This window comes from Salvelinus namaycush, chromosome 23 (assembly GCF_016432855.1).
Source record: "Salvelinus namaycush isolate Seneca chromosome 23, SaNama_1.0, whole genome shotgun sequence".
Taxonomy (NCBI): domain Eukaryota; kingdom Metazoa; phylum Chordata; class Actinopteri; order Salmoniformes; family Salmonidae; genus Salvelinus; species Salvelinus namaycush.
The window spans coordinates 18,262,011-18,277,029 of record NC_052329.1 but is presented as its reverse complement, the minus strand read 5'-3'; the positions used below and the strand labels follow the sequence as shown (position 1 = coordinate 18,277,029).

General features: G+C 46.2%; 1 protein-coding gene across 1 annotated transcript in view; it reads right to left on the bottom strand.

Annotated features, from left to right (window-relative positions):
• LOC120018139 (protein C-ets-1-like) overlaps positions 1-15,019 on the bottom strand; it is a 31,607-nt gene that overhangs the window by 13,163 nt on the left and 3,425 nt on the right. Inside the window, exons 2-4 of the mRNA XM_038961153.1 lie at positions 1,618-1,737; positions 738-938; positions 92-169 (exon numbers count right to left, since the gene is read on the bottom strand). Coding sequence (XP_038817081.1) covers positions 92-169; positions 738-938; positions 1,618-1,737 — 399 coding nt within the window. The remainder of the gene's footprint in view (positions 1-91; positions 170-737; positions 939-1,617; positions 1,738-15,019) is intronic.

Sequence of the window (15,019 nt, the reverse complement as noted above, 5' to 3'; positions counted from 1 at the left end):
TGATTGACGTAACATATTACATATTAACAAGCCATTAGTGCATTAGAGCCAGACTACGTACATAGGATTTAGTCTCCTCAGTGATACTTACTGACAAAGTAGTCTGAGGTATAGTGGGATTCCTGGAAGGTGGAGGTCAGGCCGTTGACAGGGAAATGTTTTGTGTCTTCTTCATGAAAAATAGATATCAACAGTCACTGACCCTGTCATTGATTTAATGTATCCTATAACAGTCGTAAACACACTGCATCCAGTATGGTTGGGCCTGGCTGATTAAATATTAATGACCAGGAGGAAACGGAGGTCTTCCTCTTCATCTCAGATTACCATGTAAATGCTAACAGCGCTAACACTTGAAACCGTTTTGCACAAAGAGACTACAGCGGCAATGCTGTGCTTCAACACACAATACAGCTAATGTGATAGGTACAGTAGGCAATTCTGAGGCTTATGATTGATATCAGGGTTGGGCTCAATTTTGAATTGAAGGCAGTCATTTCAGGAAGTAAACAAAAATTGTAATTCAATCATCTAAAAAGGGCATTTATTTTCAATGACTTCTCAATGAACTGAAAAGTAGAAGCTATATATATCAACATTTTGGAAATTTCAGAATTTTTTATTAAAATCCGTACCTGAATTGACTGACTTCAATTCTAATTGAGCCCAACCCCAATTGGTATGATGTACAGAGCATTGTGTGTACTGTAGTACATCATGCTACAGCCTGGGCCTACCTTTCTGAAGCATCTCTAGATGTTCCCAGAGGATGTCGCCCACATAGTCAGGTGCTAGATCCAGGAAGCGTTCCTTCCCCAGAGCACACATACTGGCCCCGTTCATACAGAACTTGTGGAAGTCCACGCTCTTCAGGCTGAACTCGTTCACCGTCCACGTCAGCCACTCTCCCACGTGGCTCTCTGTCCACTGCCTGGGGTCTGAGAGGAACATGGGGGGAGAGGGAGGGACATGTCACTGAAGGGCTACCTGAGGTCACAGTCATATACATGGTGACAAGAAACCTCCACTCCACTCTGTTTTAATCTACCATCTCCTGAATTAGAATGGAGGTGAGGTATTACCAGGCCACAGAGCCATTTCTGTAGCACATTCATTTTCATTAGCAGTTTCAGTGGGTCATATTTTAGACGTGCTGCAGCTGCTATTAGAGGTAAGAGGTGAGGTGGTGCAGATAAGTGGTGATAGTAACAATAGACTGACAGTGAAACCCCAGCTATTTGCAGACTGGCTGGGAGGGCTGGACTGGGGATACCAAACATAGACATGCTGCATCCTATAATATCAAAATGGTGAGCTCTGTGGTATGCCTCAATCGAAGAACCATCATTAATCATTTCTGTCTGTCTCTCTACCCCGGCTTTCTCTGAATCCTACAGTCTGTCTGACAACCAATACACTCAATCTGTCATTTTGTATGTAATGTCACCACTTAGCTATCTTTAGTCATACTGAGAAGAGGGGTTTAGATTTTGAGTGTGTGTAGGGAAACATGTCACAGTGGGTATTCAAAAAATATGCATGTAAAGTGAGAGAAAGGAAGAGAAAGAGAGAGAAAGACACAGAAAGAGAAAGTAAGCCCTTGTTTAAGTGCTTTACCTTTGGGAATGGCCAGTCGTTGCTGTTCCTTTGTGAAGCCGCTGAACGTGTCCTTCAGAGCCTGAGACATCATCTCTTTACTCCCTGGAGTGAGCAGGGGCACATCTCCACACTCCAGATCTGTCAGTCACACAGTAGAGAGAGAGACTAGCAGTCAGACTCACAGCGCACAGAACACAGGGCCACAAACACACACACACACACACACACACACACACACACACACACACACACACACACACACACACACACACACACACACACACACACACACACACACACAGCCGCCGTGATGAACCACTTGGCTGAACAATTACATCCTGTCCAGACAGACAGTGTATCGACTTGGGAGAGAATCAATTATACTATGGCAGCTGCCGCAAACGCTATGGTCACATACACGTGCACACCAACAACACATGCTCCAGCTTCCGCTGTCCGTGTTGTCCAAGTGCCTCAAAGCAAACAGTTGTTTGTTTCGGCAATATAATACATGAATGCCTCACATATGGACAAGGTAGAAGCCATTCTCACTGGGGACCCAGTGGGTAGGACTCACAGAGTGGGGCTGATACCTATCACTGTGACCTCTTATGCCCCCTTCCCCCCAGAGGTCAGGGACGAGGTGATGATGTCACGCTAAGCCCTGCCAGGCTGGAGGGGGTGGGGGTAAGGGGTCGAGGGGGGTTGGTGGAGGGTGAGTGTCTCTGTGGTCCCGGACACACAGGCCCACTGTTCTCCCCTCACAGCCAGTGGGCACCCAGCATGAGACAGAGCACTCTTTGATGGCTTTAAACAGTGCCTGATGACTCGCACTGATCTAATTAGACTACCAGGCTACAGAGGGGTGGATGGAGGGAGGGGGAGAGGGAAAGCCCCCAGGGCAGGAGTGCTAGACTAGTGCTAAAACTTTACTTGGATCAAGACAGCAACAGAAAAAACTAAGACATGGAAAGAGAGAGAGAGAGACAAACAGACAGGCAGACCGACAGGCAGGTAGGCAGGCAGGCAGGCAGGCAGGCAGGCCGGCAGGCAGGCAGGCAGGCAGGCAGGCAGGCAGGCAGGCAGGCAGGCAGACAGACAGACAGACAGACAGACAGACAGACAGACAGACAGACAGACAGACAGACAGACAGACAGACAGACAGACAGACAGACAGACAGACAGACAGACAGACAGACAGACAGACAGACAATGACTGTGACAGTCTATTGTGAATGAATATATAAATCACCACATTTCATAACAAAAAAAGGCATAAATGATTACCACGGCTGTATGTCACTCTGTCTCTATCACCCCTCGCCGTGTGAGGTAAACTACCAGATCACAAGCAGGCCCGGAGGGAGGCTGGAGACGTTTTGTCACCCCTCTGCTGTCTCTCGATGCCATAAATGTTCTGGCATCTCTGCCCTGGTTTGATCTGCCAGCCCAGCGAAGGGGAGGCCGTGGCGATGTGCAGTTCATGCGTGTTTTCACTGCTCATCGACGTTCCCGACTTTGTCTGGAATGCACAACAGCTGTCGTTCCTCTGTGGGCTGTGGAACTGTAACTCAACGCTGCCCGTCTGGAACCCAAGGCTCTCTCTCGCTCTGTCTAACCGCTGGAAGCTGACATGCCAAATTATGCAGAATGCCCAAATGGAAGCGAACCATACCACTGCCGGTGTGTGATTCGATTAGGCTCCCTCTCTCTCCATTTGGAAGTCCTGATTATACTACATATTACAGTAACCACTCTATTGGCTTGGTTACGCATTTCTACAGTATCATGGTATTTTAGTATCATATTACAAAAGACTGAAGAGGCTATTGTCAGACAAGGCCCATTCTGAAATTAAAATAAAACGAGACCTGACTGTATAGCGTACACCATGTCCCTGACTGCACGGTCGTCTTGACCATCTCCACCGAGACGGCTGGTTGTTGAGTAACTACGTAGGGTTAGATAGCGCTAGTGGAGAGCGCTCGCTGGTTGAGATGAGATGGAGCATGCTCAGAGTCAGACTGTGCCTGGGCTTTGATATCTATCAAAGACAGAGACAGAGAGAATGTTGAAGTTTATTTTACATGGATCGAGTGGCGTTTGTCTGCACTTTGGAACCAGCTCGCGCTGCCCTCTCGCCATCCCCACGCTGGGCTTCGCAGGCCTAAAGCTGTCTTAAAACCAGGGCCCCATCAAAGACACACAGCTCCCTCTGGGTGAGCAGGTGGGGGTTCATATTGTACAGACACCCACCAGCTGAAACAGGCAGTTTTAAAACCCCCAGATAAGATTCATATTGGTTATGACTTAACCAGAGTGTCTGAACTGCATAACATTCATGTTTTAACTTTAAATGCAGTTCTCTGTAAGATAGCTAATGTACTGTATATATAATAACTGGGGAGGCTGGCTTGGGTATAGAGTCTCTGCTAAATTATGAGGCCCTGATATGGTTTCAATGCCTGGGAGTCTGATTAGGGCAGGTTAGGCAGGGTCAGTATCACTGCGAGTTAATCACTGAGAGTTAGCCAGCCACCTGCACACACAGAGTGGTAGTCTATCATAGGATAAGACCCATCCATTTAGTGGACTGACAGTGTGATTGGGTTTAATATGTAGTGTGATTATGACAGAAGGAGGGTAAGGTTGGTGATCTATGACACCCACAACTTAGATTACATTGGAGAGAGGGAGGACCGTGCCTGCATGTGGCTTATGGTAAATAGTCTTATTGCCCAACAATTAGGAAAAAATATGGATCATTCAATTTTTTATTAGAAGTGGTATGTAAAATGGGACTATATTATCATTGACAGACAGCGGGAGAGAGATGTCCTGTAGATTTACTGTAAAATATATTGATAGTCACTGGTTGGTGTGCCACAATGATATCTGTCCCCAGAGACGCCCACTGAATAGATGCTGTGCGTGCCGGAAAAGCATCCCTCTTCCCCCACTCCTAACCTTCCCTGCAGACAAAGGTTCCAGTTCACACCTCTGGCCCACAGGTCTATTAGCAGCGGGGAACAGGAGGAGGGAGACACACGTGAACCGAATTAGTAGCCTTCTTCGCCTGTGCGCCGGAGCGAGGATGTGAAATTGGGATTTTGCGGCCAGGGCCATGGCCCTAAGGAACCGTGGTGGGGCTGGGGCGGGGCAGGGCAAGTCAGGGTGGGGTAGGGTGGGTGAGGGGAGTGGAGTGGAGTGGAGGGAGAGTGGAAGGATGAGTCATTGAGCTGTAATGTGAGTCGATCACAGGACTGACTGGGGGGAGATGAATGAATGAAAAGGGAGGCCTCAGAGTGCTCCCTCTGTCTGACATCAGAGTGGGAATGGTGCCATCTCCCTGCCTCTGGCTGAGACTGCTGTGTTCATTCATAAACCCCCTGCTACGATGCTGCCTCTGCTTCAGATGATGCAACGACATGCATGGAGCAGGAAACTTCTACTGACACAATGGGAGAAAGAAGCACTGTGCTATCATGTGGCTATAAATAGTCCTAGACTGAGTGTGTATGAATGTGTGGGTGTCCATTTAGGTCTGTCATTGTGTGTGAGAGAGAAAGAGAGTTGGTGTGCAATCAAAGAAGGGAGGACGTCTACGGGGCTATTCAGTGGACTGTCAGATATTTCAGCAGTGAAATGCTTTTAAAGCCATAAAGGGCTGATTTAGTTCAGTCTAATGTGAGATTAACATCTTTGGCTGACAATACACCTGTCTTTCTCTTTCTCTCTCTCTGCAGCGCTTTGTGGGTGGTACGGCTGTATTTATGTATGCGACTGGCTCCACTTCCTGAGGCTAAGGTGTCACTTCCCAGAGAGAGAGAGAGAGAGGTGAGAAGTGGGTTGAGCGGGTTGGGCCTTTCAGGGCCAACCCAGGTTAACCCCTTTACCGAAAATATCCCTCTAAGGCTTTATGGTTTATTAGGCAGCGGTGGTGGGTACCACCAGGGGGTTCAACCAACTCAGGGACCCCCTGTCCAGAGGTGACGCTGCTATCTGAGAAAGGCTTTGATGGAGATTTGTATCAGTCCCAGTCTGGGAGCACAGGGTCATAAACCCCGCTGACATAAAGAGAGACCATTCAGTCCTGCAGAGTAGAGCAGCAGGGGAAATAAGTAGTGGTGGTGGTGGGGGGTGTGGGGGGGGGGGGGGGGGGGGGGGGGGGTCAGAGGGCACTCTAAGTCCTGAGAGGTCCGCTTGTTCTGTCGCTATTTGGAATTCCATGTGAGGGCCAGGGCCAGAGACAGGAATAGAAGTGGCTGCTTGCCACTCGCTAGAGGAGGCTGCCGGGCCGGTAGAGTAGTGGTGTTACAGCAAGACCGACAGTGGGCCAGGGCCAGATGAGGGCCAGCCCAGGCGCTGCTCTGAGGTCACAGGCTGGGGCTATCCCCTCATTCATCTAGCCGTCCATTTCATCCTGTTGAAACACGGTTGCTATTCTTAGGGCTCCACCGCTGTCTGCTGGGCGCCCACTCCCTTCACAAGCCTGTGGTGCTCAGCCTCCAGACCAGACCTGTAACTACTATTACTGTTGACCAGAACTGTAACTACTACTATTGTTGACCAGACCTGTAACTACTATTACTGTTGACCAGACCTGTAACTACTACTACTGTTGACCAGAACTGTAACTACTACTACTGTTGACCAGAACTGTAACTACTACTACTGTTGACCAGAACTGTAACTACTACTACTGTTGACCAGACCTGTAACTACTATTACTGTTGACCAGAACTGTAACTACTATTACTGTTGACCAGAACTGTAACTACTATTACTGTTGACCAGACCTGTTACTACTATTACTGTTGACCAGACCTATAACTACTACTGTTAACCAGACCTGTAACTACTATTACTGTTGACCAGACCTGTTACTACTATTACTGTTGACCAGACCTATAACTACAACTACTGTTGACCAGACCTATAACTACTACTGTTGACCAGACCTGTAACTATAATTACTGTTGACCAGACCTGTAACTACAATTACTGTTGACCAGACCTGTAACTACAATTACTGTTGACCAGACCTGTAACTACTATTACTGTTGACCAGACCTGTAACTACTACTACTGTTGACCAGACCTGTAACTACTATTACTGTTGACCAGACCTGTAACTACAACTACTGTTGACCAGACCTGTTACTACTACTACTGTTGACCAGACCTGTAACTACTACTACTGTTGACCAGACCCGTAAATACTACTCCTGTTGACCAGACATGTAACTACTACTACTGTTGACCAGACCTGTAACTACTATTACTGTTGACCAGACCTGTAACTACTACTACTGTTGACCAGACCTGTTACTACTGCTACTGTTGACAAGACCTGTAACTACTACTACTATTGACCAGACTTGTAACTACTACTACTCTTGACCAGACCTGTAACTACTATTACTGTTGACCAGACCTGTAACTACTATTACTGTTGACCAGACCTGTAACTACAACCACAGTTGACCAGACCTGTAACTACTATTACTGTTGACCAGACCTCTAACTACTACTACTGTTGACCAGACCTGTTACTACTACTACTGTTGACCAGACCAGTAACTACTACTACTGTTGACCAGACCTGTTACTACTACTACTGTTGACCAGAACTGTAACTACTACTACTGTTGACCAGACCTGTAACTACTATTACTGTTGACCAGACCTGTAACTACTATTACTGTTGACCAGAACTGTAACTACAATTACTGTTGACCAGACCTGTAACTACTATTACTGTTGACCAGACCTGTAACTACTACTACTGTTGACCAGACCTGTTACTACTGCTACTGTTGACAAGACCTGTAACTACTACTACTGTTGACCAGACTTGTAACTACTATTACTGTTGACCAGACCTGAAACTACTACAACTGTTGACCAGACCTGTAACTACTACTACTGTTGACCAGACCAGTAACTACTAGCTGCAAAATCTGGACCCCTACAAATCAGCCGAGCTAGACAATCTGGACCCTCTCTTTCTAAAATGATCTGCCAAAATTGTTGCAACCACTATTACTAGCCTGTTCAACCTCTCTTTCGTATCGTCTGAGATTCCCATAGATTGGAAAGCTGCCGCGGTCATCCCCCTCTTCAAAGGGGGAGATATTCTAGACCCAAACTGCTACAGACCTATATCTATCCTACCCTGCCTTTCTAAGGTCTTCGAAGGCCAAGTTAACAAACAGATTACGGACCATTTCGAATCCCACTGTACCTTCTCCGCTATGCAATCTGGTTTCAGAGCTGGTCATGGGTGCACCTCAGCCACGCTCAAGGTCCTAAACGACATGGATAAGAGACATTACTGTGCAGCCATATTCATCGACCTGGCTAAGGCTTTCAACTCTGTCAATCACAACATTCTTATTGGCAGACTCAACAGCCTTGGTTTCTCAAATGATTGCCTCGCCTGGTTCACCAACTACTTCTCTGATAGAGTTCAGTGTGTCAAATCGGAGGGCCTGTTGCCTGAACCTCTGGCAGTCTCTATGGGGATGCAACAGGGTTCAATTCTTGGGCCGACTCTCTTCTCTGTATACATCAATGATGTTGCTCTTGCTGCTGGTGATTCTTTGATCCACATCTATGCAGACGACACCATTCTGTATACTTCTGGCCCTTCTTTGGACACTGTGTTAACTAACCTCCAGACGAGCTTCAATGCCATACAACTCTCCTTCTGTGGCCTCCAACTGCTCTTAAATGCAAGTAAAACTAAATGCATGCTCTTCAACCGCTGCCCACACCTGCCCGCCCGTCCAGCATCACTACTCTGGACAGGTCTGACTTAGAATATGTGGACAACTACAAATACCTAGGTGTCTGGTTAGACTGTAAACTCTCCTTCCAGACTGACATTAAACATCTCCAATCCAAAATTAAATCTAGAATTGGCTTCCTATTTCCCAACAAAGCATCCTTTACCGATGCTGCCAAACATACCCTCGTAAAACTGACCATCCTACCGATCCTCGACTTTGGAGATGTCCTTTACAAAATAGCCTCCAACACTCTACTCAACAAATTGGATGCAGTCTATCACAGTGCCATCCGTTTTGTCACCAAAGTCCCATATACTACCAACCACTGCGACCTGTATGCTCTCGTTGGCTGGCCCTCGCTTCAAACTCATCGCCAAACCCACTGGCGCCAGGTCATCTACAAGTCTCTGCTAGGTAAAGCCCCGCCTTATCTCAGCTCATTGGTCACCATAGCAGCACCCACCCGTAGCACGCGCTCCAGCAGGTATATCTCACTGGTCACCCCCAAAGCCAATTCTTCCTTTGGCCGCCTCTCCTTCCAGTTCTCTGCTGCCAATGACTGCAACGAACTGCAAAAATCACTAAAGCTGGAGACTCTTATCTCCCTCACTAGCTTTAAGCACCAGCTGTCAGAGCAGCTCACAGATCACTGCACCTGTACATAGCCCATCTGTAAATAGCCCATCCAACTACCTCATCCCCATACTGTATTTATTTATTTATCTTGCTTGTTTGCACCGCAGTATCTCTACTTGCACATTCATTTTCTGCACATTCTACCATCCCAGTGTTTAATTGCTATATTGTAATTACTTTGCCACCATGGCCTATTTATTGCCTTACCTCCCTTATCCTACCTCATTTGCACTCACTGTATATCTACTTTTTCTACTGTATTATTGATTATATGTTTGTTTATTCCATGTGTAACTCTGTGTTGTTTTATGTGTCGAACTGCTTTGCATTATCTTGGCCAGGTCGCAGTCGCAAATGAGAACTTGTTCTCAACTAACCTACCTGGTTAAATAAAGGTGAAATAAATAAAAAAGTTACAAAATACTACTATTACTGTTGACCAGACCTGTGACTACTACTACCGTTGACCAGACCCGTAACTACTACTACTCTTTACCAGACCCGTAACTACTACTACTGTTGACCAGACCTGTAACTACTACTACTGTTTACCAGACCCGTAACTACCACTACTGTTGACCAGACCTGTAACTACTACTACTGTTGACCAGACCTGTAACTACTACTACTGTTGACCAGACCTGTAACTACTGCTACTGTTTACCAGACCCGTAACTACTACTACTGTTGACCAGTCCTGTAACTACTACTACTGTTGACCAGACCCGTAACTACTACTACTGTTGACCAGAACTGTAACTACTACTACTGTTGACCAGACCTGTAACTACTACTACTGTTGACCAGACCCGTAACTACTACTACTGTTTACCAGACCCGTAACTACTACTACTGTTGACCAGACTTGTAACTAATACTACTGTTGACCAGACTTGTAACTACTACTACTGTTGACCAGACTTGTAACTACTACTACTGTTGACCAGACTTGTAACTACTACTACTGTTGACCAGACTTGTAATTACTATTACTGTTGACCAGACTTGTAACTACTACTACTGTTGACCAGACTTGTAACTACTACTACTGTTGACCAGACTTGTAACTACTACTACTGTTGACCAGACTTGTAACTACTACTACTGTTGAGCAGACTTGTAACTACTACTACTGTTGACCAGACTTGTAACTACTACTACTGTTGACCAGACTTGTAACTACTACTACTGTTGACCAGACTTGTAACTACTACCACTGTTGACCAGACATATAGCTACTACTACTGTTGACCAGACCTGAAACTACTCTTCAGTCTGTCTGTCTCTCTTTACAACACAAACACATAGCTCTCAAGGAACACCACTCTGATGCTAACCGAGACTAATGCCCCATAGCTGCTCTTCTCTCTTTCTCTCTCTTCTCTATCTTTGAAATCACATTAGTTTCTGATGTGTAGTAAGTGCATTAACTCCATATTGTTTACCAGTCTTAGTTCTTGCGTGATGACATTAGCTGCCTTTTTCAATTGATCGCTGGCTATGCCTGGTGGAGTGTATTTCTCTTGAAAGCTGGTGGAAATTCCCTGCTTTCTGCAGAAGGGATAAAACCGAGACAAAGCTCTTACTAATGGCTCATGGTCACCATCTATGCTGCTCACGATCATACACTCAATGCTTCAATCATAGAGAAAGACCAGATGGTTTTATGCTTCTTCAAAATAGAAGTAACGACTGGGTTACAAAATGTCTCACTCTGCAAAACTACATACACAGATTGTGCAATGCCCCAACTCTATGAAAAACACCTACAGCACATTTCAGCATTTCACAACCCTCCAATCCACCCAAGGCAAGGATCAAGGGATAAAAGCAGGAGAAGTCTGTTCTATGTTGTTTGTGAGTTAACCAGGGCTCTGGCTAGCTGTTAGAGTACATGCTAGAGAGCAGAGCAGGTGGTGTGAGATTAGCGGCATGTAGCAGCTTTCCCTGGCCCCAGCCCTGCTGTAAACACACAGGGGATGCTCTGGGGGAACTGTTTAGGCGTTAAAGCAAACACACAAAATATCTGACAAACAGTTTACTCGCTCGCTTGCATTCTTCTAACAAACCCACCATGCCTGGCCCCTTTTCAGTCTAAACTGCAACATTCCGTGAGTACAGTTTCCTGACACTATTCTGAAATATGGCGGGAAGCGATACCGACTGAAAGTAGGGGGAATCCGTCATATTAATGGAATATTCATTCATTCGACAGTTCTCTTTGTGACATTCTACGCACACAAACACTATGAGCCATGGATACAATTCTACATCACACAGCTTAATGTGCTCTGCTCATTCTAAAGCATGGGCGACAGATGGATAGTGGATAAATAAATTCCCTGCAGACCACGTTGTTTTCCTGTTGCGTGCCATACATTCCTCTGGTGTTTTACAATCACTAATGTGTTTCTGACAGCTTTCTTGTATGCCTTTAGTGTGACCGAAAATGACTGTGGCCCCCTTAGAAAATGGTTGGAGGTCAAAGAGTCGAATTACTCTCTATTTTGGATGGAACAGTGTTGTTTTCGAGTTGAAATTAGTGTTTGTAAAACATATCAAACGTCTGGTTACTGTTTTTTTTTACCTCTATCTCAATATAGGTGGTTTTTGATGCAATGCAACACTTCAGAGAGATATAGCTGTGTGTGTGCTGATCAAATGATGTGTAACAGATAACAGCAACTCATGGAAAATATTCACGCAAGCGTACAAACCCTTACACTCACTCACACACTCATCCAAATGCAGGTATAGGCAAAACATTGAGTAGATGTGACTCACACTGTCAAAGAATGACTGGACTTAACATTGTGTTCCTCTTGATGTGAGTAAACATGACGCAAGAAATTAGGCTTTCTAAAAGAATGTTGTCATTTACTCACTATTTGTAATTTATTCCTCAGAGGTTCCCATAAAAACACACTGGAGACTGAGGTCTGAGTGTTGAGGCAGGAGCACGTAGAGAGACCTCTTAATGTGGTTTTATGAGAAACTGCCAGTGGACTGTGTCCCAGCAGCTCTTTAGTGGTGGAAGTGAATGGTGTCAATGACAAGTTCTCAATAGGATGGGCCCTTGGGACTCCTCCAGATGCCCACAGTAACTGTTATTAGCAACACTTAGTCTGGAGATTGCCAGGCCACTCACTCCATCCAAAATATGCAGATATGAAGAAAGAGAGAGAAGGTGCCAGGTTGCAGTTGTAAATGAGAACTTGTTCTCAACTGGCCTACCTGGTTAAATAAAGGTGAAATAAATAAATAAAAAAGCTAAGGCATCCAGCTGTTACAAACACCCAACTCCCAACCAACCACAGCCTGAGCCCCAACCCCAACCTCCCTTCCTTGGGGTGCCAGAGCAGAGCACATGTGCCTCCGATTTGACTGTGCCTGCATCACTGACGCTCGACTCGACGTGAGAGCGCCACAGAGTCTCACCTACATCATACAGCTCTCCTCCCCCGCCACAGCTTTCCTTATTGTTCTCTGCTAAGGAGAGCAGACCTGCTTGTCAATACCCCTCTGATGTAGAAGGGTTGACATACATTAAAGCGCAGTCTGTGGCTCATGGGACGTTCACTACTAGCCTGATTACAAAAGCAGCCCAAATGCTGACTCCAAAAACAGGTGGTCTGCAGAAAACAGAAAATGCATACAAAAGGGAATTAGGAAAATCTGGCCCACTGGCCGTAAGCAAAAGACTGGGCTGTCCTCGGAGGACACCAGATTGATGTCTATACCAGACAAAGCATCGTTTACTCTGGGCAAACAACCTCCCGATGAGGAACTGTAAAACAGCAGTATGGGGACAGAAATACATGTAATGCAACACACAGGGAATGGTGGGATGTGTGGGAGGTGGTTGGCCACATCTCCAGACACAGCTATGGTTTGGTGAGGCAGCGTGGAGCCCACCAGTTAGCTCTCCCAGTCAGCACAGTAATGTAGAGTAAAGGGGAGAGGAAGGGCCTGTGGCGGCAGGAGGCAGCCGGTGGCACGCGGTGGTGTGGCGGGTGCTGTGACTCAGTGATTAGCAGAGACTGACAGATGGCTGGGATGAGACAGGCCGACGCCACATCAAGGCCTGAGGTGACGTTAGACTGAGAGATGCTCATGTGGCCCACAGAAGGGATGGAAAAGAGGAAGGAGAGGGGGAGAGGAGGAATGAGAGGGGGGAGGCTGTAAAAAACCTTCAAGCTTGTTACTTCTTCTTACCTAACTCGTGGACATGCTGTTTCTTTGTTTTGGTTGGCGTCTCGAGAAGGCTTACTGGTGAAGGCTACACTCCAAGAGATGAATCTACTCTGTTTTTGACAAGGTCTAAAGAAATCATCTTTCAAGAAGTTCACATACCGTTATTGGACTTCAAAAAGATTTAGAGTACAACCAAATTAATTTTTCAACCCGATTCCACACATGCCTATGCTTTCAGCACATCTTAAAGTATGTGCCACACCTTCAAATGCCTTTCTTGCGCTCTCGCTCCACATATGCTTACTATTTAGCACACTGATGTATCACAAGGTAGCACGCCTACTTTTATATGACTAAGTTCTGAAAGGCTAAATTAATGCGTGTAGTCACAAGAGAGACATCCCGATATTGCCCACGCACAATAATGTTTCACAGATTAACAGGGCAGGACTACGGTCAGAGAGATGAATGAACGAAGGAGGAGAAGGAGGAGGGAGGAGATACCCATTTAATGATATGATAGGGTGACATCATAGCCCATTCACAGCAGAGACACTGGGTCATTGTGGCCAGTAGTAAAGTATTCCTCTTCATAGACAACCATTCTACCAACAGCCCAGCCTTTGAAACGTCTGCCCCACATGAGATGAGTCTGAGGCCCATTCAGGAGACTGGGCACAACGGCAGCCTGGCATCATGGAGACATTGTTTAGCTAAACACTGTCTAATTACTATGGGCAAAGCACCAAATACCAGACACCAAAAAGCACTTTTGATCGAACATCCTGGTTGGCCATTACTTGATTCGGCAGAGTGAAATGGACTTCAGCATACCTGTTTGTTCTGTTGGGTCCAGCAGCGCCAACCCACATCGGAGGAGGCTGAATCGCCCCACCGCTATTTGCACAGCTGCCAAATGGCCAGGCGGGCTCAAACACGGGCACATTTAGCATTTTACACAGCACTACTGAAGAAGTGCTGACACTGTCAAACCAGCCCTCAGCTGACACATGCTTATTTAAGCCACCCTTCCCAGAAGGAAAACACTCCTCACCATGCCAACAGGCACCAAAATGGGGAGGGACAGTCGGGCGTCAGCCTCTGGCTCCTGGCCCGTTGTGGACCCTGGCTGGCTGTATGTGACATGGGTGTGTGGTGGCATAGGGGGCCCTGAGTGTAGCCGCCCGGCCCGGTGGTGCAGCATGCCAGTTAAGACAAGCAGCCGCGTCTTAACCAGATCAAAGGGAGACTCGCACCCAGCAGGCCTGCCTGCCACACACATTCCTCTCAGTCAATGCACCCTGACCTGCAGACCTGAAGAACAGAGAGAGAGGGATCCTAGACCATGCAGGGAGGACTCAGTCAGTACATGAAAGCACGTCCTTATACACGATACAGAGTGGTAGGAATAGTGTAAGTACAGTACTGTAAAGAAGCCATGAGCTACATTCTTTTGAAATCAGAAAAAGGGGCTCTGTTATTTTGCAATCCGACACCCTCCATCTTGAGAAGGAATCGGACTTATCTTAGCATTCGCAGCTCCACTCCTTAGCTTTATCGTTTTGTTATGGCTACTTGATAAACTGAGTAATCAGCTACTGCACCATGCTCTACATTGGACTGGGAATACAGTCAAATCTAATTCAATATAGCAGCACTTTATTGCCAAGTATTCACTTGCTTGTAGAAATCTTTCACTTGTATTTCCCAATATATCATTGACGCTACTCATTTCAAATTCCAAAAAATCTGACTTCTGTGTGGGAATGAAGGATCTACTATGTCAGTACTTATA